At 45.2% G+C, this 25,616-nt stretch overlaps 1 protein-coding gene across 1 annotated transcript; it reads right to left on the bottom strand.

Annotated features, from left to right (window-relative positions):
* On the bottom strand, positions 1–25,014 carry LOC149873729 (uncharacterized). Its single transcript, XM_090031532.1, has 10 exons — positions 24,889–25,014; positions 24,570–24,609; positions 18,306–21,797; positions 15,627–17,369; positions 14,562–14,627; positions 8,708–8,808; positions 5,275–5,339; positions 4,531–4,682; positions 3,981–4,133; positions 1–1,117 (listed from the first exon to the last, which is right to left on the bottom strand). The coding sequence occupies exons 1-10, from the start codon at positions 25,012–25,014 to the stop codon at positions 777–779; spliced, it is 6,279 nt and encodes a 2,092-aa protein (XP_089887658.1). The 3' UTR covers positions 1–776.
* Positions 25,015–25,616: the final 602 nt, after the last annotated feature.

Raw genomic sequence — 25,616 nt, 5'->3', positions numbered from 1 at the left:
GAAGTTCAGTTAGAACACTCCATTGTTTTCAGACCACTTATCCCAGTGAAGCTTTTTTTTTTTTTTCCAACTAACACCAAAGCTGTAAAGCCTAGAAGAAAGGTAGAGTGAGTTAGTGGAGTAATAAAACAATGTCAAGTGGTTTTATAAGGAAAGCAATATTACATTAGCACATGTAGGCATGTCTGGGGATTAGGGTGGATGGCAGAGAATGCATAGTGAACTAGATGCTGTAGATAGTTGCATTAGATGCAGTGAAAAGGGTTCTCGCCTAAAGGGCAATGAGATCAGTGCAGCTCAGTACAGCTTGTTGGTTTTGCCTATTTATTTGCTCAGAGGGGATGCAACTTGCTTGACTTTCTTTTTTTTTTTTTAATTTTTCCATTAGTTTAAGCCTTCCATCCTTCCCCTGTGCCACACATTTAACTCCAACAGAAACATGTCCCTTGTTTACATGAACAGCAAGATAGCAGCTTTACTTACTTAACAGGTTGCCTGCAAAAAATTGCAACTCTTTCAGATTACAAGTAGTCTCATGTGCAAAGCCAGATAGTATAGGGATTAAAAACCCAACCAAGAATTAGGAGTCTCCTGGGAGAAACAGCGCTATACCCTGAGCAATAGGGACTGAGCACAAGTGGAAAAAGACTCACAGGATTGTTAGGAGTTTTGTTGCTGTGAGGGGGTGCGGGGGGGATAGCAGCAGCAGGAAAGCTTTACACTGGTGTCAGAGCTTTTCCTGCTCAAAAATCTCAAATTGGCAATGCAGCTTTACTTTACAGACATTCAGACTGCTCAACAAAAATCCTATATGCCTCATTTGGGTTGTCTTGCATCCGCAAGGTCCATTCGGGAGGTCTGGCGCGAAGTTTTGGCTGAAAGGGGTCTCGGGCCAGGTAGTCACCAAGGTTACTCAGATCAACAGCAGGCACCTGGGGTGGTGACTGTGCTGTGTAAGGTGTCCCACTTGGAGAAGATTCCTGGAGACAGAAGTCCTTCTTTGTACGTCTTTTCTTTACTACCATGCATGTAATGCTAACCGCCACCACAAGAATCAGTGCGACAGATATGATGGCACCTATCAGAATTTCCACGTAACTGAACAAGCTGCCAAGATCTGAAAAGAGAAGAGGAGGTGCATGAGAGGGGTGCTGGTTTTATCCTCCAATTTATGGTCTTCTACTATGGGGCTAATAGGAATAGTGTTTACATTCCAAGTGTGGTTTTCATAAAGCACTACTCTACACTCTTAAGCTCAGTCTTTTGAGAAAACACTGTGTGGGACTGGTTCATAGGTGTCACCACACATTTTAAAAGAGGGATCTTAAGACAAGAAAGGTTTGTAAACCTTGGCCCCAAGGCTTGATGCTACTTTTGCCAGCATAGTTGCATCCTAGGTAGAATCCACATAAGGGACATCTACATTTTGTTGCAGATGCAGTTGTACTGGCAAAATTGCTATTTCACCAGTATGGCTTATTTTGTACAAGGATAGACATGTGTTTTCACCAGCGTTAGCCACCTCTACACTAGGAGTAATCTTCCCGATACAGATCTACCTTGTTCTGGCAAAAAAAAAAAAAAAAAAAAAGACGCCCTACTGTTACTTACCTGACCTCAGGCAAGTCCAGAGTGCAATTGTCAGACAAGTACTTGACAGTATTATTTTAATGGAAATCCATGGTCACATAAGCGAACATTTTCAGAAGCACCTGATCAGTTAATTGCTATTTGCAGGAGCTTTTGAAACAATGTTCACTGCAGCTAAGATGATCAGAAGGCCAACTGATAATGCTTCAGCATCCCTTACTGAGATGTCAGCTATGTAGTTTGAAACAGAGGCAGCCACCTGGAACTGGCAGTTAGACTCGTGGTTAGTTTCTAGGGCTGCACAAAATTTCAACGGGTGTTTAGTTTCAAAGCATTTCGAGCTCAAAACCGTGAAAATGGAAACAAAACTAAAGGCTTCAAAATTAAACGAGGGAACTTGAAACATTTTGAAATGGTTTCCAATTTTGAAGCTGGGCTTGCTTGTAGCTAAACAGGAACTTGGGGGGGGGGAGCGGGGAAAAAGGAGGAGAAATAGGACTGCTCCAATATTGAAATGTAGCTCCTGATTTGGTTCCCCAGCTCTGATTGCCTCCCCCAGCTTTTTGCAGAGGATGTGGGCCCCCGGATAATGTGGGATGACAGCAGACTGTCACTGCCACCAAGTGATACAAGTTTTGCTTTGAAAATCGAGGTGCAGTTTCCCAGAAACCCCTGCACCCATTTCCTTGAAACTTGACAGGCTTTGCGCCCTCAGAAGGGGCTACCATCCCTGCAATTTTCATAGATTGTAGAGTCAGAAGGGACCACAGAGGACCAAAGTCAGATGAACCCAACCAGGTGACTATCAAGCCTCCTCTTGAAGACCTCCAAGTTAGGTGATAGTACCACCTCTTGCAAGCTCATTCCAGATTCTGGCCACCCTTACTGTAAAAAGTGTCTTCCTAATGTCTAACTGGAATCTACTCTCCACTAAATTTGCACCCATTATTCCTAGTTACTCCTAGGGGTGCTCTGGTAAAAAAAGTTTGACCTGTAGAGCTTGCATCCAAGTATCAAAGAGCTCCTGGGACCCGAGTGCTCAGCTCAGGCAACGCAGTTTGCCCTATACCAGCCTTCTCAGCCACATGAAAAGTGATCCTTCAACAACAAGCCTTTCAGCAGCCTGTCAGACAGTCTCTTCCTGAAAAAAATCAGGCAAGAAATGACAAAAAAAGGTATAGGATTTTCATGATTCCCCATTATAGCCCATGGGCAAAGTGTCAGAGCAGCTTCAACGAAGCTGAACAGTGCTTTGAAACAGTGAAACGAAGTACTGTCCCTTCAAACGGCTAAAACAAAATGGTGCTGTTTCACATAGTCCTAGTTTCCACAGAAAGAACACAATAGCCCTTATTTTGCCTTCCTTTGAGTGGGGATGGCCTCAACCAATTGCTGGTAACCAATTAAAATCCAAGGCTATCTATCTAAATCAAACCTTCTGGTGATGGAGACTCATCTGGTAACCCTGGTAGCTCATAGCCTAGTGTTATTCCCTACAAATGCAACCAACAGTATAGGAATTCAGCATTAACTTAAATGTTATCATTAGAATTAGATGACTAAACAGATTGTTTTACTGAGGAATAAGAGCATGCCTTAGATTAAATAATTAAGCTTTTAGGGCCAAGTACACCGAGCTGGGGAAGAGAGAATTAAAGCCTCTTCAAGACCCCAGTCAGGGCTTGCCTGGGGGTGGCAGTCCCTCTCAGGCTAGTTAAGTCTGATACTACATTCAACCAGGTTTATCTTAAACCAGTTTCAGCCATTTTGAACTAGTTTATGTGCACTGAACTTCTGTTCTATTACAGGTTTAAACCAGTTTCTGATCACTTAACCCAGCTTGTGTGTAAATTCTGTCCCTAGCCTAACAGCAAGTCTTGTTCAATTATTTCACAATGGCTACTTTCCAATTAGTTTACCCCAAAAAATATTTTTGCTCTGAACAACTGCAAGCTGGTGCTGTTATTTTAAATCTTATGCAATTAAACTGATGCTGCCCCCTTTGTGAGGCCTCCTCTTGAAGTTTAAGAGGCAGATATTGAATTGTTCCAAGAGCAGAATTTGATGGTTTGTAAATAAAGTAATCCACAGGAAGCAAAAGAGTCATAACTGGTGTTAAAAGCAAAAGGGCTAAAATACAAGAGATTAACCACTTGCTCTGAAGTACTTTCTTCAGATAGTAAGTGGTAAAAAAACCTGCCAAATGACTACTTAGCAGGCAGCAGCTGACTAGGAGTGCCTTTGAAGGGTATAGCGATGGTCAGGATTAATTTGTTCAATTGTGTAGCTCAAATACCCCCATACCAATTAATTCCACTTCAAAAAGGTGGAATTGCAGTTCTATTAAAAAAAAAAAAAAAAAAAAAGGTATGCAATTCTTTATTCTGTACCTGATCGTGGAACACGGATACACAGTGTGCCAGATTTTGTGGGAGAATGATCTTCATACTCTTTTTTACAACGACATAAGTAAGTGCCAACTCCATTGAAGCAGTCTGCCTCGTCACCACAGATTCCAATTCCCGAGTTGCATTCATTCACATCTGCAATGAAGCAAATGGGTGGTAAGTTTTGTTTTGTGACAGGGAAGGGAGGCTTAAGGAGGAATTCCTTAGTCCAGGAATCTTTGGTTTGAAGTGATATTTCTACTCCAATCCCATTTTCCCCATACAAATGGCATAGCTCTAGACTCCCTATTGCACCCAATGTTGCCTTATTTCATTGTAGTTGCCGTTCAAGTGTTGGGTCTTCTTTAAAAGTTGGATTAGAAGTTCTTTGGGTCAGGAAGTATTTGTCTTATTTGGACAGTACTTACTTAGTCCAGTGGGTCTTGGCTCAAGTCCAGCGCTACTAAATACCATAGTCGTACAAGTAGGCTTAACAGAAAACTGACCCATCGCAGGCAACAACTTTAAAACAGTACAAAAGCATAGCACATACCTTCAACTGACAGTGATGTCAGCTGCAATTTCTTTTCTCCCACAGATCTTCCAATGAGTTCTTTCAGCTGAGAATGTAGTAAGAGAGAGATATTCCTTTCTTCTGGTTTTAAGTGAAGCCAGAAGGTAAGCCTCAGGTTTTGGTCATTTGTCCTGCATACAGAGAAAACATCTGTGTTGATGAGATTTCCATTATGGGATATCCCTCTCTATCACATGCTGTGCCGAGGGATAGAGGCCAGCTTCAGCTCTGGAGGGATTGCTTCCAATGTTGGGAAATTAGTTTGCTCTTTCAGCTCTTGGTTGGTGACAATGGTTGGGCTAAAGAGGCTGAAGTTATTTTATAAAGACACTAACAGAACTGATATTTGTTGTGCAATTGAGCCCTTGAAAGTGCTTTATAGCCATGCCCAGATAAATGTACAACTGTAGAATGCTTTAAAAGTACCCAATTACAGGACAAATTAAGCCTAATTTAATGAGGGTTCAGATGAAGGCACTCCGAAGCAAAGCACCTTCATTAACTTCTGTTTGTCCCCATGCCAGACCCCACCAGTCTTTCCTGCTCAAGTGCAAGGGGGCTGGATCCAATGATCTTGTGAGGTCCCTTCCAGCCTCTAACATCTATGAATCAAAAGTTGGAAGATGAAGTTAGTAACTGATACAGAACTGCACTAATATTTAAGTCAGTGGAAGAGGCGATTGCATTCCCAACTACTGATGATTTGGAGTCACACAACCATACCTCTTTATTTCCTTCAACTTTATTTTGTTGACTTTGCTTGCAGAGAGTTTCAGGTTCTCTTGTATCTGCAAAGAACAGAATAACTAAAAAGATTGTTCATAGTGGGATAGCCAATGCCAAGTACAGCCATCATGACCCATCTAGACAGGGTCTCTTTATAAAGAGGCCTCCATTGAGTGTTTACACTGTTTGGTGGGGATACGCCAGGAGAGGCTGTTGGTTTGTGAGAGTCTTTCAGAGAATCTGTCCTCTTGACCAGCAGTTAAGCCTCCAAATGCTGGATACAAGTGGTACAAAATTCTGAATTTTCCCTATTCACCCTCCCTGCAGCATCAACTTGGTGCTTCAGAGAGAAAAAAGGTGCTATGCTAGATAGACTTATGATCTGGCCCAGTAACGGTCAGTTCTTATGTTCTGTTCTCAACCCTTTTCCATAGGAAAGGAAACTCATTTCAGTCATTTAGCTTGGGCTCCTCTCCATTACTTTGGAGATACAGAAAGGGGTAGGGGGTTGTGACTCCATTCCATCCCAAGCCACATACAACTTTATCATAGCAATATTTAAATCCTTTGGTAAAAAGAGCTGGGGATCAGATGGCAGTTGTCAGGGGTACAAGTGGCACAGAAAACTATGCTTTTCTTCCATACTTCCTAGATGGACTCATTAGCAACTAGTCGCATAGTATTTGCAAAGTGCCAGACACCATGCAGTAACAGATTATGGGATGGGCAACTGGGGCACATGCTCCAAGCACCATCTAACTGGGGGGAAAGCAAGGGTGAGGTGACGGCACTAACAGGATAGGAGGGGAGGGAGGTGCCCTTCCATCCCATGCTTCACCTGCACTTCCCAGACAGCATGTTACAAGATCCAGGGTGTCCTGAGAATTGTAGCTTTGTAGAGCAGTATTACTGGTCCTAGAGGAAGTACCCCTTTTTTTGCACCAAAAAAATAAATAAATAAATCAGCATGTTTTGCCCCTTTGACATGGGCTTTGGTGGCAATTTCCCCCCACCCCATACCCAACACTACGACCAGTCTAGAGAACTAGAAATCCCAGAGTACCTTGCACTCTATGACAGTGCCCAGATACTGCTCGAGTGCTGCCTCAGGTAGAAGTAGCGAGTGGGGGGGGGAAATAGGAAGCAGACAAAAAGAAATAGGACTGCCTCAGATGTGTTCTTCACATATGCCACTAGAGGCAGGTCCCAGTTCCTGCCAGCCAGCCAAAATGCTGGCATAGGCAAGGGATTTATGCTACCTGCATCATTGGAGCATGCAGTCACTTGAAACCTGCTGAGGTGCAAGGGCAACTACTTGCCATCTACACCAGGGTCTCTCTCTATAGGTATAAGCCTATAAGCAGAAACCGGAGCAAAGGCCGTCAGTCAAATTAGACTTCTAGCCCTGGAGCACACTTTGTGCAATGGGCTGTTCAGTTCTGGTGCCTAATGTCCGAAATGGAGCAGTAATAGTTTTGTCCCTGCAAGGGAAAGTATGTCTGGACTTCAGTCTGCCAGTATATCACCCTTGGAAGCAAAATGCTTCTATTATCTGCTCCCATTGGATATTTTGGCTACAAAGTACTACGTTAAAAAAAAAAAAAAAAAAAAAGGAGTTACAGAAGTGAGGGTTAGGGCCATTAAACTGGCCTTAAAATGGACTAAATGTTGATATTTGCACCCCAAGAGATGCAGTTCTACAGTATTTTGAAACCCTCCTGTATGCCAGGCACTCTTTCAAAAACACATGAAGGCAACAAATTAGTATGAGCACTTGTGTACATGGTGCCAACATCACGTGTACATGACAAAATGTGACAAGAAATCATAATTTGTCTAACATAATGGCATCACATGCACATGATTTTTCTGTAAACTTTTCTTTGAGCATGGCAACTCAGACCCCCCCCGATGTATTTTAGTTTTAAATTGAGGTGAATTTTCCTATTGTACATGCATAAGTTTTGCTTTTTTTTTTTTTTTTAATCCACATGTCACATGGGTGTGTTGGTGGCTGAAGGCAGAGAGGGTGCATGGGGCACTGGAAGTCCAGGCATGCTTGGGGAAGGTCAGGTTTAGTGGGCCCCATGCACCATCCTCACCACATTCTCCAGCCACCAGTACACACAGCTGCCCTCCTGTGGCCTTCCCGCACTATGCCAGGGCAAGTCAGCCCATTCCCAGACAGCAGAAAAGGCAGTGAGGACAATGCACAGGGTGCTGGAAACCTGCCAAGCCTGAGCTTCCCCACACACAGGCTTCCAGCATGCCATGCGCCAATGGATTGGGCTGGTTGCTGCCTGCAAGCTGGGGCAGCACCTCCCCAGCTAGCACCCTGCCTGGGCAGCTGCACAGATATCTGAGTCAGAAGGGACCTCAAAGAATCAAGTCCAACCCCCTGCCAGTGGCAGGAAAAGGTGAGTGGGTCATGTGACTCCAGCCAGGTGCTTGTCCAGTCTTCTCTTGAAGACCCCCAAGGTAGGGGAGAGTACCACTTCCCTTGAGGGCCCATTCCAGATTCTGGCAACCCTTCCTGATGTCCAACCTAAATGTATTCTCCATCAGCTTGTGACCATTGCTGTTTACTAGAGCACCCGTTGGAATAGCCAGAAACATCACCAGGGGGAGTGGGGCAGCAGGAAATAGGAGAATTTGTATAGCGCCACAAGTTTGTATGCTGCCACTGCTGCTGTGGAGGGAAGCACTAGGCCCCTCAGAGCTCAGGGCTGTACAACCTAGCAGCAGCTTACGCAGGCAGGCTCTGCCAAGAATGGAGTGGCAAGGGGCCCAATCCTCCCCCCCCCCCACGCATACCCTCCCCACCTCCCACAGCTGGGGGTGAGCTGCTGGCAGGCCTGGACCTACCCTCTGCAGTAGTGACACCACCTGGGGCTACCTAGGAGGGCCGCTAGCGGGCAGGTCCCACCACCGAAGGGAAGGTCCAGGCCCCCGCAGCTTGCCTCCCAGCCACTAGAGAGGCCAGCAAGCTCCGTGAGGGGAAGAAAGGATCAGACCCCTTGCCACTTTTCTGGCAGAGCCTGCCCGCGGATGCCTGGGGGCAGGGACCTACCAGCACGCTGTCACTGTTCTGGAACAGTGATGAAAGACCCCGAATTGAAACAGTGAATCACAGTTAAAAACCCACAAAATTAAGAAACCCACTCTTTCAATTTAGGGAAACTAAACCCCCTCACATGTACTAGCATGCAGTAGTATTAGCTTTGGAAAAAGAACCAATATCATAGTAATTTCAGTAGCAGTAAGTTGCACATTTGGAGCACATCAACACTCAAAAATGTGTCCACATATATCATCAGATAGTTTTACAATCAAATCAGAAAGCCACACAAGGCTTGGATGCAGGAAGAACACGTTAAGGCTGTTCAGCCAAGATACCACATGCAGTGCCATTCCCCTTCCTTTGTCTTACGTGAAGCTTCATGGACTCGAGGAGAGCCTTTTTCATCTTTTTTCTACTCTGTGGGATCCGTATCTCATGTTTCATTTCAGTAGTGACTTCAAATAAGATATCTATCAAAAGAAATAAAAATCTTTAATACTTTAGCACATTTAAACAATTGTGTTTATTATTTACTCATCTTGTTTTTGGTTGCCAACACACAACAGGAAAAAACAAAAACAAACACATACACGTTACATTCACACTTGTTTGTATTGGGATATTTTTGGCTTGGTGTATTTAAAGTAGCTACCTGTGGATATTATACCAGGCTACATGTTGAAGGACATAAAAAGTTAGACAAGTGTGGTTTACTGGTATGCCCTAGTTTTGCCATTAGGCTTGCATAGCAGCTTTACCCAGAAAGATTACATGCCTTTCACACTTTAGGATTTAACTACCCTTTCACTTAATACAGAACTAAAATGTAGCCACCTTTGAGATGCAGAAAAGAGCTATTGAACAAAAGGATCATTTGTTATAGAAAGTTAACAGATTTCTCCCCTTCCACTCCATCCGATGCAACCAAATATAGATTAGAGACTGTAAATTGGCCAGATTTCAAAGATTTAAGCTAGCTGAATGATATTTACTCTGTTAAAAATCTTTATTCCCAGCTCCTTACAAGTAGAAGTGTATACTGAACTTTAACAGATTGGCTCTTTGGCTTACGATTTGCCATTTGAATACAGATGTACCTTTCTTCATTGTTACTGGTCATGTAGGATTCAGGTTTTCCCTTCTGGCTGAAGAGAAGTAGTATGGGCATGTGTAGATGAAACGGGGGCCTTAAATTGAAGCAATGGGTTTTAAAAAAAAAACAAAACAAAAAACAAAAAACACTGCTTCAATTTAGGGCTGATTAAACCCCCCATCGTACACCCCCCCCCCCCCAGACTTACCTGCCTCTCCAGCGGGGAGGGGAGGGCAAGCTGCTGGCAGACAAAGCAGTCCCTGGGCTGGTGCTTCCCCTCATGGCAGCAGCCTCCCCCCCCCCCCCGCCCCCCCAGGCACCCAGCTTGAGCAGTCTCAGGGGGCACCACAGCCACGGAGGGAAACACAGCTCAGCCTGAGCCCATACAGCTCAGGCAGGCTCACTCTGGGGGAAGATCATGCTCGCCACTTTTCTTAGGCAGAGCCTGCTTTCCCAGGCTGCTGCCAGGCTGCCTGCAGGGCTTTCTGCAGAGCCAGTCAGAGCCCGGTGCTTCACTCCATAGCTGTAGGTACAGCAAACTAAGACTCCTTGAAGGAGTGTTTTAGTTTGCTGCGCCCCAAGTCATTTAAGGTGCATTACACTGCTGAATTTCCTACAGCAGCTGGAATTAATGTGCAATATACCACCAAGGCATGCAAACACTGACACCGTTAAAGCAGTGCAAAAGCATTTAGCCCTCATTAAAAAGTGTCATGTGCACACGCCTCTCATTTAGTGTACAGATGCCGTTTGCTTTTCACAACCATGGTTACAAAAGAGAAACAAGCTAAATTTCATCCACATAGCTGAGAGCAAAATTAAACTTGCTCTGACATTCATGCTAGAAACTACTCCGTCATCCCCAAGAACAACAGCAATGAGACACCACAAAAGCTTATTGTTTACGGTACTTAACGGTTCATGAATTTAACTAAGCTAAACTCCCAAATGCCATTAGAGGTTTATAGCATCCACTCAAGTTAATTAATACATCTGCTACTGATAAGGGTTCCGAGTCTTAAATGACCACTGGGCTTGGGGCAGAAATTACACAAAACTAGTATAAGTGATTGGAACCTGGTTCAAATCTGTAACCCCTCAGAAGTTCAGTGCATATAAACTGTTTTCAAAATGGCTGAAACTGGTTTAAGGTACACCTAGATGAATGTAGTGTCAGACTCAATTGATTTAGGTTAAATCAGTTTACTGAACTTCTGCCTCAGATCCCCTCCAGATGCAAGTTAACTCGAATCCTCCAGCATCCCAGGATGCTTTGCACCTCCTGTGAATCCCCCCACACCCCGTTGCAGGATGGGTGAACTAGTCTTGGCCCAAGCCATCTGCTCCTTTCCAAGGGAGGCATGTTCTAACATCCCCCAGCTTCTGGCCTGGGCCACTGCAGGAAAAAGTGAATCTCTCTTTCAGTCTAGATTAACCTGAAAAGATTGAACTGGTTTGGCCTCAGGCTTTTTGACTGTCTATACTTGCCCAAGTGATCAAGACTTCCTTTTAAAGCTTTGTACCCTTTAGCCAGTCCTACTCCCACTAAGATTAGAATGCTATAGTTTATGCAGGTAATGCAACTTATATACTAGGTACTGAAAAGGCATATTCCCCCAGAGTGATTAAGTTTACTGCAGTTCAAAAAAAGACTGCACTTGCTTGGTACTTAAAACTATTGATTTTTCGCTTTCCAGTAGGAAACTCCATTCCTATAAGCCCTTTTTTCTTGTTGTAGAAAAATCCTATCGACTGGGCCCAGACTCCTTTTTCATTAACAGCATTTGGGAAGCTAATGCAGCAAGTCTTCAAGAACTAACTTAAGATATGAAGATCTAAAAGAAAAAAAGCTGGGAGGAATAGGAAGCAGATGAAATAGAGAAAAGAGGGAGAACTGTGATTAAAAAGAGCAAGATATATTTGCAGGCTTCCCTTATTTTTCACATTTACTGCTCAGGTGTCCTTCACTAACATGATGTTGACACATCATTCTACTGTAGTAGTATGCAGTTTTACAGCAGATTTCTCCTCATTAGGATTACTGGAAAGCAGGTCTGAAAGGGACCTCACCAGGTCATCTAGTCCAGCCCCCTGCTCAAGGCAGGATCATTCCTGACTAAGTCATTCCAGCTACAGCCTCGTCCAACCTGCTCTTGAAAATTTGAGGATGGAGATTCCACAAGTTCTCTAGGTAGCCTGTTCTAACGCTTAACGACCCTCAGTCAGGAAGTTCCTCCTAGTCTCTGACCTAAATTTCCTCTGCTGCAGCATGAGGCCTCTGCTCCTAGTCATGTCCAGCCCAGATGCCAAAGCAGTCACATGTGTGCTCCCGGCTCCCCGCCCCGCCCCCCAGCAGAGCAGAGCAACCCCATTGAGGGATGAGGAGTAACAATCAGGTAAGCTGGGGAGAGTGAAGGGGAAGGGCAAGGAACCAGGCCAGCTGTAGGGGATTGGGAAGGGGGTTCCCCACCCCCCACACCATATAGCCGAGCTGAGCAGGAGCCAGGCAAACAGGCATGTGCCAGAGTTTGCATAGGAGGACACAGAAGGGGCCTAAATTCCAAGAGTCAGCAGCTTCAGACAGACTTCAGGTGAGCAAATGGAAGAGAGGGGTTATTATGAGGGTGGCAACACTGAGCACAGCCAGGGATCCTGCCCTGCTGCTGCCGCCTCATCTGCTTGGAGGCCTCATAGGGGCTCCAAGGCAAAGGCCCTTGGCTGGGTTGGCACTGTCCTTACCCCAGTCTGCGGGAGTTGCCTGGTGGGACCTCTGGGGCCTGGGGGCAGTGTGGGGGGTCATGGGTCCCCTCACCTGTCCCACATGTGCCTGAATGGAGGCTCTGGAAGGGCAGGTGAGGGAACTCCAGGCGGGCGGGGGGGGGGGGTGGTGGTACCAAAGGATGATGCAGCACAGGAAGTCATGGATGCAGGAAAGCCTAAAGGGCAAAAAAAAAAAAAAAAAAAGAGGGGGGGGCATACAGGCTGTGGAAGCAGGGGGTAGCTATCAAGGAAGAGCACATCTCCCTGGCTTGCATTTGCAGGGGGGGTGGAAAAGGTCAGCCAGGAAGGCCAAAGCAGCATTAGAATTCAGGCTGATAACAAAAAATTAGGACAAAGTCCTTTTTCAGGTATACAAGGAGCAAAAAGAAGGTGCAGGGCAGCACAGGTCCCCTACAGGATAGATAGGGGGGGACAAAGTTGAAGTCTTCAATGATTTTTTTGCCTCTATTTTTGAACTCTGATCTCGACAAGTCTCCCAAATGCATTGCTGACAGAAGAAACACCAGTCCACCAATTGTCAGTGCTGACCTAGTAAAAAGAGATACTTGGAGGGGCTGGATGTGTTTATATCAACAGGACTGGATGAGCTCCATCCAAGGGTGCTGAAAGAATTAGCAGTGTCATAGCAGAGCCACTGGCATGACTGTTTGAGCACTCATGTTGCTCAGGTCAGGTCCCTGGACTGGAAAGAGGGCCAATGTGCTCCCCATTTTCAAGAAGGGGAGGAAGGAGGATCCTCCTTCCTATAGGCCAGTTAGTGAGTCTCACCTCTTTTCTTGGGAAAACTCTTGAAAAATTTTTTCAAGGATCACATTTATAGGAGTCCAGCAGGTAATATAATGCTGAAGAGCAACCAGCATGGGTTCATGGCAGGTTAATCCTGCCTGACTAACTTTATTTTATTCCATGACTAGGTCACTAAATGCTTAGATGTAGGAGTTAAGGTAGATGTCATCTACTCTGACTTTAAGAAGGCCTTCAACATGGTATCTCATCCTATTCTTATAAAGAAATTTAATGGCTCTGCCGTAGATGATTATAGTCATGCAGATGGCAAACTGGCTTAAGGGTTGTACCCAGAGTAGCGGTGGACAGGTCAGTATCAACCTTGAAAGATGTAGGTAGTGGGGACCCCCAAGGCTGGGTCCTTGGGCCAGTGCTGTTCAATATCTTCATCAGTGGCCTGGACGAGGGTGTGGAAAGCACTCTGTCTAAATTTGCAGATGATACCAAACTGTGGGGCAAAGTAAACACACTGATGGGAAGAAACTGAATCCAGGTGGACCTGGACAGATTAGAGAAGTGGGCATAGAACAACAGGATGCAGTTCAACAAGGACTAGTGCAAGGTACTGCACCTAGGGAGAGAGAGAAAAAAAAAATCGCCAGCACACCTTTAGGCTGGGGATGACTCTCTCAGCAGAGAGGTGGAAAGAGACCTCAGAGTCATTGTCGACTCCAAGATGAATATGAGTTTTCAATGTGACAAAATAATTAGCAGAGCCAACTGCACTTTGTCATGCATTAGTAGGTGCACCATGAACAGGTTCAGGGAGGTGATGCTCCCCCTCTATGCAACACTGGTCAGGCTGCAACTAGGAGTACTGCATCCAATTCTGGACACCACAATTCAAGAAGGAGGTGGACAACCTTGAGAGGAGCCAGAGGAGGCCACTCGTATAGTTACAGGCCTGCAGGGAAGGCCTGATGAGGAAAGGCTGAGGGACCTGGACCTTTTCAGCCTCTGCAAGATAAGGCTGACACGGGGGGGAAGTGGGGAGGAGGAGTCCTGTGGCAGTTTACAGATTAACCGGGGGAGGAGGGAGGCAGCAGGACCCCTTGGAATAACCAGAAACAAATGGCCACAAGCTGATGGAGAGTAGATTTCGGTTGGACATCAGGAAGACCTTCTTCACAGTTAAGGTTGCCAGAATCTGGAACAGGCTCCTACCCTGGGGATCTTCAAGAGGAGACAAGCACCTGGCTGGGGTCACATGACTCCAGCACTTTTTCCTGCCTAGGGTCAGACTCAAATGATGCATTGAGGTCCCTTCCAACCCTAGCATCTATGAATTTATGTCCCCTACAGCCACAGAGAAAAAAAGCCCATCTCCATCCTCTCTATACTCATCCTTCAGGTATTTGATCCCCCTCAGTCTTCTCTTCTCCAGACTAAATAACCATAGGGGAAGATTAGTTAGCTTGAACAAGTCTTCAGTGACACAGAGTAGATTATCTGAATGCTACTGGTTGATTTCCATCTTTTGACCAAAAACTGGATAAGAGCCAAGTTGTGCGTACAAGGACTTAAACATGTGCCGAGAGAACCTGCTCCCCACAAATCACTTACCACCGGGCTTATGCTGGGATTCTAGAGTGGTATCATTTTCAAGAGATGCCAGGAGAGAAGCCAAATCTGTATCAGAGTGAGAAGAGAAAGATCAGTTTAGCAGCCTTTATCCAACAGCAATAGACTGCGAAGGAAAAGGCAGTTTAACAGTTTGATGTCATCTTCAGTATATTACTCCTTGTGCTAAGGGCAGCTCATGAACAGGCCTAGTGATCCAGTGTTTTGGGGGTTGTTCTGCAATGAAGACTGTGGAGACCTTCCAGTAAGAGTTAGAGAGTCACAAAAGATTCTCCAGCTTTCTTTGGAAGACGCCCCAGAATCTGCACCACTGTATCATTAGCCACAGAATTATGCTCATCAGCTTTTGGTATTGAGTACTTAGTCTCTGAAATTGGTCTTGGAGCCTTGAAGGGGCAGGAGTGTCAAAGGACATTGAAGCAGTTTACATTCAAAATTTGGGGTTTTCACTCCTCTAAAAGCAACACTGCACACATGAGATTTGTAGTTGTCATAGCTCCAGAGAAAAACCATGAGTGTTGGACAAGATTTCTGAACTTACATCTTGGAAGTGCAGATGCTTAAATCTCACCTATAAAAAGAGATTGGTTCCAAGACCATACATGGGCCAAAGGGAAGTCTAAAAGTCTGGATTTAGTCCTGTAAAAAGAGACCATGAAAACTTAAGGAAGAACACTAACCTAGACATTTCTGTTTTCTTCCCTACAAAGCTATCACAAAAAAGAAAATAAACTTGTAATTGGTGCAGGTTTGGGGGGGAGAAAGCATGTTGTTCATATGCAGTAAGCCAGTCACTTAAATCAGTCTTTAAAAGAGGGCAGGGGAGGGGAAGAGCTATTCCTGAACCTGATCAGAAGAGAGTCTCCTTGAAGACAAAACTTTTGGCTACAGACATGGGAACTCTTTCTAGTGTGCGCATCAATTTAACAATTACAATGGAGCACTCTCCTAGAAATCCACAGAACAACTATCAGTTGGATCAATTTGACAAAATAAAACAGGATTCTAAGAGGAAAAAGATACCTCACCCCATACCCCAAAACTTACCAGAGGAATCATGTGCATCTTCTTCTGGAGATTCAATATGCTTTGTTATCCCATCAAAGGAGGGGGAGAAAGGATAAGATTTTGTGCTTGCGAGTAGCAGATGCTCTTTCATTCTGGTTATTCTACTGTCAAGATGTAGGGTAGAGGTAGCTGCTTCAGCCACCAACAGGTCACTCTGGACGTTCCTCGCAACACCCCAAAATTCAGTGGCATCTGCCCAGTAACTGCTAGATGCCTTCAGGGAAGAAACATCCAGGGTGTTCTGTACAGTTGCAGGACTCAGAACTGACTCGGTTTTGATATCAGGCTTTGATGTTTCCGAGGTAAGAGACTGGACACCAAGTTTCATTTCTGTATAGGCAACAGCTGACTTAAAGTACAGATTAGCTTTGCCATTGTCATCTCCAAAGGCTTCCTGATCAGTACTGCTCTTTTTAACATTTCTCTCCAACTCTGTTATGTGTTGCAATTGACCAGTTGCTTCTTTAATCCCCTTGGTCAGGTCAGCGTTAGACCAAGAGTCTTCCAGCGAACGAATGTGGTCATGAATCACTCCCTGCAAATCCACAGCATTGGCCTGCAGCGTCTTTTGGTCCTTGGGTAGGTCAACTCTGAAAGTCTGAGGAGCAACGGTTTGAGTTCTCTCCCTCATTCCCTCTAAAGACTGATAGGCATGACGAGAGGTAGAAATTTCAGCTTCATACGGTCTCACGTCAGACTGCAGATCTTCTGGGCCAGCTGGTCTCCGGTGAACCGCCGAGTCATGCTGTGGTCCCAGTTTTCTGGAAGTGCTTACACTTTCTACTTCAGTGGATTTTTTGGGTTGTTTCATACCCAAAGGTTTGAACAGCCAGTCTGAATGGATGGTTACCCTGTACGGAAGTCTACGAAAAACAAGCACCGGCCTTTTCTCATCTTTTGTGGCACTCACCACAGAGATATTTAGACCTGGAGTTTTCCTTAGAAAGTCAGAAGGCTTCTCTTCCCTACTATAGTTTTTGTTATCCCCCAAATTCATAGGCTTCTCCCCCTTTGGGAAGGGAGTGGGTGATGTGGTGCTGTCCATGGCTTGAGAGAGATAGGCATGCAAGTTATTATGAAGAATCTGGTTTCTGAGAATTTCTAAGTTTGTAGCTTTTCCAGCTTCTTGGTCTGTGGGCAGCTTGTGCAATTTATTTGGATCATTAGGAGCTGTAGTAGTTTTTTGGAAGCCCAGGCGTCGGGAGTGTACTTTTGGCAATTTAGGGTGAAGTAGGATACCACTAGAACTAGTTTTCCTAGACTGCAGTTTAAGACCCTGCTCAGAAGCAACATCTATGGAGTCTGCAGTTTCATAGTCTTTGAATGTATAATACTCTCCCTTAAATTTGTATTCCTGGCTTAGGAAATTTCTCCCTGATAAAAATACTATATGGACTGCCAAGGCCCGAGCAGCAAAGATTAAAGTACCTTGGTTCTTGCAGGCATAAGCCATCTTCCTTTCCACGTTTGACATGACCCCTTGAAAAATTATTTTATCCCAATTCTCATCACAATCCCCATTTCCCTGAAATCCTTTGATGTAAATCAAGATATGCTTTCTAGGGCCTGCCCAAATAGTCCAGTTGCACCAGATATTGGTTTGAATCCCACTGTGTGGAGGAGAAAATTTCCCAAAATCATCTTTTAAGATTACATGGCAGCTTTTTATAGGAAGATATGCCAGCAGCCAAGGTGATCCTGACTCCAAGGAAACAGGGGGACCTGTGGGGGGGGAAAAAAAAAGAGTAGTAAGTTGGCAAGATCAGTCAGTCATTCTGAAAGCTTTAAGAGTCATGTTTAGACGACCAAGCCAATTTCTTTCATTGCAGAAAATCCCCGTTGTGTGTATGCTAGGTCATTTCTCCAGCTGTAGAAAGTTTCATTACCTGAATTTTTCCATTACTGCAGCTACTACATACTTCTACAATTTGTAAGTCTCTGCTAGCTCTGCACTCTTTTTGCAGTTTCTCCTTCCTAACCTTGAGGAGAATCTCATGATTTGTGATTGAGCTGGTCAAATTATTCACTGTGACAACTTGTATTTGTTTCTCCAAGTTAATTTTATTAGGTCACCAGCTCTATAGCTGGGCAAGTCATTTTAATTAGACTAAAGACCCTCTATTTCCTGTGAGCTCCCCAAGCTACTCAGCTAGACTGATGCTTAGCACCAATAGGACTGACAGAAGCATCAGTCCCAACCACACAGCTGTGAAGGTTCCCAAACCATCTTGCCTCTGGGTCAGTCCGCATGGCTGTGACCCCATGAGGCTAGGAGTCCCAGTCCTGCACCACCACGTCTGAAAGCTCTGACAGACTCTCCAGCCAGCACTTTCAGTGCTCCCCTACTGCAGAGACTCGAGAGGCGGGCCAAACACTTGAGAGGCGGGCCTTTCACAAGACCCTAGCTCAAATGGCAGAGCACCTGGAGGGCCTAACATGGCTTCTAAGTCCCTACAGCGGTCTGCCCAGCTGCAGAGATTTTGAAAGAAACTTTTCAGGAAAGCAAGCAAGCCAGTTTGAGATTAAAGTTATACCATCAGATAACTAGAGCTGGTCAGAAGCTATGCTAGAATAGCAAAATTCCCCACTTGCCCCATGCTCGAGCCCTACCCCTACAGGGCAAAGTTACCCAGATAAAGTCAATCAGCATCAACATACCAACATCACTTGGGAGTTCTTGCATTTCTGTCATGCATGCTCTCTCAGATACAAGATTAGAGGTGGACTGGACAGGAGCCAAATCCATCTTCTCTCTTAATGCTGATTTTCCTGTTTGAAGCACTGGAGCAGTGTGGCCAGTACTAGTAAATGGAGAGGCACTTCTCCACTCAACAGTATCTTTTACTTTGGGATGTTCCATACAAGGTGGGAGTGCTTGTTTCCATGTTTGAGTGATCTCCTTCATGGGCACTGTTGGTTGGACTTCAGTGCACGAGTCTACATGTACCAGAGGCAGTGTAACACTGGTGCTAGAAGTTAGAAACTCATTTTGCTTCCCTCCTCTGTGGTCCATCCCCATTAAGATTGGTGGCATGTTAGTGAAAGACTTTGGTACCAAGGAATAGCGACTTATATGGTCCTCAAACTCAGGTTCTGGGGTTAAGACTTGCTGCTTAATTGCAGGGAAGAGACTTGGGAAAAGGAGATTTCTATCAACTGCTTTGGATTCCACAGTTTCTACCCAATGGATGCCTTCATCTTCTCTCCCACTCTTTACTACTAGCTGTTGGGCATATGTTCCCTTTTCCTGAGAAATAGTTGGGTTTGGGAAGACTCGTTCTTGTTCCCGTTCTGTAGAACCTGGAACCCCACAGTTGTCAGCCAGCAGGCTTGCGTGCAACTTGGCTTCTAACAGGTTATCCACACGAGCAGTCAGAAGAGGCGTGGTTGTTGTTGTACTAGTGAGGACATGCTCTGCCTTTTTGAGGGCATCCATGTAGTGGCTGCTTTCTGTCCTCAAGGACAGCTGATCTTTTAAAGCACTTACACCCTGAGTAGCTGGAGGAAAGGGGGCCGCTGCATGAGGGAAGCGGAGGGCAGGCTCCAGTTCTGAAGCCACTGGACTGAAGGAGGCTTCTGCGCTCTGGAAGACGAATTCTAGTTCTGGGCCTGCTGGGGCGATGGAAGCTTCTGTGCCTGGGAAGGGGAGAACAGGCCCTACTTCTAGGGCCCGTAGAAAGGGAGGGCCTGCTGCACTCCAGAAAAAGTTTGAGTCCAGTTCTGTGGGGACAGGCTCCAGTTCAGAGGCCACTGGAGGTAGAGAGTTTTTTGTACTTGGGAAGTAGATGGGTTCCACATCTGAGGCCACTGACATAAAGGAAGCTTCAGCACTCGGGAAGAGGACAGGCTCCAGCATTGAAGAGGCCAGCTCTGGATCCATGGCAGCTGGTATAAGGGAAGATTTTACACTCAGGAGAAAGCAGATAAGCTCTAGTTCTTCAGGACTGGGCTCCAATTCTGAGGCTACCGGAGTTGGTGAGTCCATGTTTGGGAAGGGAAAGACAAGCTCCGTTTCCAAGACCTTTGGAGTAGGGGAGGCCTTTGCACTTGGCAAGAAGAGGATGGGCTCCAGTGTCAAGACAGATTCCAGATCCATGGCAACTGGAGTAAAAAATGGGTCTTCACATGGAAAGGAGAGACTGGACTGCTCTCCTGAGGCTGAGGGAGTGAGGGAGGCTTCTGGCCCTGGGAAGGGAAGGGCAGGCTCCAATTCCAAGGACCTTGGGGGCCAAGAGGTTTCTGCATTTGGGAAGAGGCTGGGCTCCAGTTCCAAGACTGAAGGAGGAAAGAAGGATTCTCCCCTTGGGAAGAGGGAGGCAGGCTCCAGCTCCAAGGCCTTAGGAATGAGGGGCACTCCTGCACTTAGGAAGGGGAAGGCAGGCTCCAGTTCTGAGACTGTTGGAGACAGGAATGCTTCTGCACTTGGGAAGGAGATAGATTCCAGTTCTGTGGGCCCCGCTTCCCATGCCCAGGTAAGTGGTGTAAAGGAGGCATCTGCACATGAGAAGACAGTTACCAGGTCTGTGGCTATGTCCACAGGTTGGATATATTTTACAGCTGAATAGGGTACTTCTGATGCATCAGCCTTTTGATCAGCTAGTTGCTTAGATACCTTTGTATGTGGTATGCAACCTGTTGTACTTGCAAGGATGTTTTCTTGCTCTACAGCAGATGAAGGCACCGATTGCCTGGTTTGCAACCTCAAGTGATTCTCGCCTTCCAACATGCCGTGTGGTGCTGCAGTGACCAACATGATTTTCTCTTGGTCAGTGGCTATCCTAAAATTTTCAAAATACTCAACCTCTGGATATTTCTGTTCTAGAATCTGGGAGTGATGGCTTCCAAATTCAGCCACAGGCATAGTTCGACTGTGACAGCTTCCCAATCTATCCATTCCCTTAGTCTCCAATACAAATTGTAAATGATCAAGTACCATGCCATGCTGACTAGTCAAGCCATGGGTAGGCCACAAACCCTTCTCAAGGTCATCAGCAGGACCGCTCACTGCTTCATAAGCCAAGAGTTTAGACTGCAGAAGCCCCTCTGTCAGTGTAACACTGCCAAGACTTTGGGAGTGTGAAGCATCAATATTTTTTCCTTCTATGGTTTCGGTGATGTCATGAGGTAGAATCTGTGAGTATGTAGCCAGGATAGGGTAATTCAGATGTGTTGGTTTTACGGCTGGCCTATGCCCTGGTCCTTTCACCTCCAGGAGTTTCAAGGGTTCTACTAAGGGAAACACACTTAAGTCAGGGGCATCAGAAAGTAAGCCTGGAAGTCTTGTTGGTCTGTACACACCGCTGAAATCCACTGCAGTTTCTTCTTTGGCAGGAGTACATAGCTGCCAGTTAGCAGATGCTGCAGTTTGTATTGGACTTCCAAGAGATCCCCCAGTGCAATGCATCTCTTTGTTGACCACCAATTTTATAGACAGCTTTTCAGACTCCAAGATGGCAGGACGTTCTATTTTTAAACTAGGAGTCCATGTATCATACCAAGGTGCAAGCTGAACAGGCCTTTCCAGAACTGTAACACTTGGGTCTGTATGCACCGTCTGCTGTGCATTTGCATTAAGTGCAGTTGCCTTAAAAGGGTTTTCCTTAATGGCGGTCCTAGCAATGTTGTCATCTAGAACCTCTCTGTCGTTCATCACCGATATGTTAGCTCTAATAACACTGTCATTGGCTTTCTTGACAACTTTTCGAAGAGGAGTCCCAGAAATGAAACCATCTTTGGGAATAGAATCTTCTTCCTGATGTTCAAATACATAATATTTGCCTTTAAAGTGTGTGTTTTTATGGTGTGGAGCATGCTTCCTCAGAAGGACAACATGGACAGCTTGGGCATAGGTGGCAAAAGCATTTATCTTCTTGTTCCAACAGGCATACACTACAGAATTTTTAATCAATGAAGAGACTCCTTCAAACACAATCTTATCCTCATTTGTGTCACAATCCTCGGTAGTCATAAATTCTTTGACATAAATGATTATGTGTTTTCTGGAGCCTGCCCAAATGGTCCAGTTGCACCAGGTATTTACTTGATAATGGTTAAGGTATGTTGGAGGAGAAAATGCCCCAAATTTGTCCTTTAGAACTCTATGGCAGCTTCTCACAGGCACATACACCAACATCCAAGGAAACCCCAGCACTGAAAGACAAGAAGACAGTTTCAGAATCTGGACGAAAAAGCTTCCTTTCACTTCAGGTGAGTCTCAGAGGCTCTCCAGAGCCTATTTTTCACATGAGAAGTCTCCATCTTTCCTTGGCCCCTTTCCCCAGCTGCCAAGGGTGTAAGAATCAACTACAAGAGGACCATGCCAGCAAACCTACAGTCAGTCAGCTGCAGTGGCTTGCAGCAGGAAGGCAGATGAGATGGCTAAGCTAAGCATATGCCCACACCAATATCTAAAAATGCTACTGCAGCTTATATGAACATACCTACACTAACAAATACGGAGGACTGTTTCTATGGCAACAAAGCCCAGTACAGCCAGCTGCTGCCTTTTGCCCCAAAGAATCCTGAACAGGTTTTGGAGCCAACATGGCAGCCAGTGTTTCCACAGCCATGCCACTACTGTACAGCTAGCTTGGATGCAACTCTCTGACATCACCCCATTTGGATTGCAGAATAAAAAAAAAAAAACCCACCACATTGCATACACACTTTTCAGAGGCAAATCAGCTCAGATGTCACCTGTGTTAAGCAGGGTCATTGCTGATCCAAGTTTTGGCCATGAGTCCAACTTAAGAGTCCCCACCCCCTTTAATAGATTAAACCTACAGAGAAGGAGGTACTAGTTCTAAACAAGTTATACAGGAAGAAGTTATGAGGACAGGAGGCAGGATAAGGATCAGTCAGTTAGCTATCCAGGATTTTATGCATTTGTTTAGGATGTCAAAACACACAGAAGACTAGTCCAGTACCTCTGTCAGCATTAGGCATTTCATGACCCATTGGTGCTCCACCCAATTCAGCGTTTCTCAAGCTACTTTGGGCCACATAGAGGCGGTCTTGTTTTGGAAACACAAATGCAACCCTTGTAGCAGACACAAATAATACACAGAGGCAAATGGGGATGAGAAAACACCCCCATGATTTTACCACTAATTGACCATGCACAGAAGTTTCTAGGGCATAAAGTTATTCAGAAGTTGTGTGGGAAAGCCCCGTAAAGAGCAGCTTAAGTCTGCTAAAACATTTTTCTCCTCCCTCACAGCCTGGAGAAGGCATCCCTGGCAGCCAATTGCAAGGCATTGATCTTGGGCACAACCAAGTTTACCCCTCTAGCTGTTTTCCCCTCACAATACCACTGCTCAAGTGGCTGCTTTGGAATCCATTTAGATATAGTGCACCTGCAAGGAAAGAGTGCCATTTGACACAGATGGCAACTGGGCTTTCAGAGGACTACCTGAACTGCAACAGGTGCTTCAGAGAATGAAGGACAGCAAAAAGAAAATCCATAATGCATTGCACTTCACAACCCCTTGTCTCTCCTGGCATAGACAGCAGCATGCAAGTTACAAATAGCGGTATTCCATTTAAATTAAGAGCTACTGCAACGCTCACACTCCTAACAGCAAAGAGGTCCACATATGCTTACACAAACACATCTGGGGGAAACTGTACTCCTGGAGGCAAGTGCCATTCAGACAACACTGTTCAGCAACGCTGCTTTTGACCAGTCTTAGTAAGTCTGCCACATTCTCCAAAAAAATAGCATTAGATGATCCATTAAGTCTTTCCCATCTCTTCTTCTACAATAGGAGCATTGAGTATTGCTGGATTCACCAGCCTTTTAGGCAACAATACCACCTTGCAGTCTATTATTGCTCCTTCTTCCAAACACTTCTGTTCTATCATCTGCCACCATTTGGGGTACCCAGGATCTTTCAGGTCAGCTTCTCAGGGGAGGACAAACCAGAGACCTGGGTACAGACCCAAGTGTAGGTGCATCCCAAGTGTAACTCATGTTCTTTACATACATACACACACACACACACTAGTCCTGGAATAACACTTAACAGAGCAATCCCACGTTTCAGGGATCTCTGCCTCAAACAACTGTGTGGCTCCCAGGGAACAATGCTGCCTTTGGAACTGAATACAGAGTCCACAAAAGACAGAACCCTGCTGCTGCTTATACTGCCTCCTCTTTAAGGTCTGCTGCCTCTATGCAACATCCCAAAAGCAAGGTCATAGCACATCCCTCCAAGAGTCAAACCTTGCTCACATGCAAAGAAGAAAAGCTCAGAATATGATGTGCAAAAGCACCGCCCTGGTGATGTTTGCCACTGTAGGGCGCATAGAGAATTCACTTAGATCATAAGTCCTAAGCAGAGAATCAGAGCACAGGCACTACAAAGGGCTGTTAGTTTTTCAAAGCAAACTGAAATGATACTTCAATTGAAAAGGGGATTTATTTTTTCAAGCAGTCAGCTCAGGCACCAACAGCATTTCACCTCTTTTCAAGAAACAGCCATCATCACCATCATATTAAAACCGTTAGATTTTTGGTGAGAGAATAGGTATTGGCATCTATCACTCACCATTTAGCCCTCACCAAAATGAAACAGTCTAGCCCTTGTGCAGGAATAGGCTCAGAATTTCTGAACAAGACCCATTTTGCTATAACAAGAAAGCCAGAGAGGTCTGAAGGTAGAGTTAACCCCGAGATACAGGTTTTGTTTCTGAGTCTGGCTCTGGTCACTTGGTTTAGCTGTGGTTTAATAGTCATTTCTTACAGCAAGATCGCTCCTGCTTTAGAGAGCTGGTTTTCCCACCAGAGTTTTGCTGTCTGCACATACAGAGGAAGAGCCACTGGACTTCATTTTATTTCCAAGGACTGAGGAACATGAGAGCTTTGGACTAGTTACCTGCTTACAGGGCCATACATCAGTAGCTCTAAAGCTTAGTTCTTACCTGCTTGTGCCTGCTGGGACTCTTGGAGGGACGCACTTGCCTGCAAAGAAAACAGGATTGAGTTGTTATAGGAAAGGCAAACAGACTTTGCTTGCCACCACCTTACTGCTCAAAGATATATTTTAGCCAAAGCTTTGCACCAGGAGAAATAACTAGGCCTGCAAGGTCATGTAAAGTCAGCTCTGACAACTAGGTTGTCTATGTACATGCAAGACAACAGATATGTCAAGGAACAGAAGAGGGTCCCCAAGAACTCACAGTGCTGCATTTCCATATTTTGGCACCCAGGACAAACTTAGGTCTGCAGTCTACTACTCACCTGCTCCTGCACTTTATCCACATTGCGGCTAGATTGCAGCCTGTGAACCTGCCCACCAGGTACCTGCCCCAGTAGGGAATACACAAACAGGAGAAGGGGAAGTACTGACAACAACAACAATCTCATGGTAAAATTTTACTGAGGACCCACACAAACAAAACAGCAAGCAAAAATTCCCTCCCTAAGACTAAGCCATCAGGCTCCCCAGATAATGAACATAGCAAACTTTACTGCTCTGAATACTCTAATTTAATCAACTCATCTTACTGCAGAGAACATAGAGATGACTAACTTATACACTTCTCCTCTACCCAGATGTCATCTATTATCTAATTAGATCAGAAGGCCAGCTATAGTGCATTAGGAGAAGGGCTCTCCTTTTTAAAGTTGTCCCCTATGCCGAAGGATTTTGCTGTTTTAACGAGACATTTAAAAAGACCCAATCACGCAGCTTATAACAAGTAAACACACCCCACTGCAAAGTCAGATACAAGCTTAACTCTATGCACGTGAATATTTCCACTGACGTTCTAAAACTGCTCGTGTGCCTACCACTGAGTAGGATTACAAACCAAATTAGCTTTTAAAAATCAATGCAGGTATGATAGAACCTACTGTAAAAGGGAAGACTCTCATCACAGCACTGAAAGCAGTTTTTAGCGAACATCAAAATTCACTTTGCAGCCCAGGCCTAGCAGTATAGTGCTAGTGAATGAGAAAGTGAAAAA

The sequence above is a fragment of the Crocodylus siamensis genome, chromosome 1, assembly GCF_052110815.1.
Source record: "Crocodylus siamensis isolate JL-2025a chromosome 1, ASM5211081v1, whole genome shotgun sequence".
NCBI lineage: Eukaryota > Metazoa > Chordata > Crocodylia > Crocodylidae > Crocodylus > Crocodylus siamensis.
The sequence above is the reverse complement of the archived record's forward strand: the minus strand, read 5'-3'. Positions and strand labels throughout refer to the sequence as shown.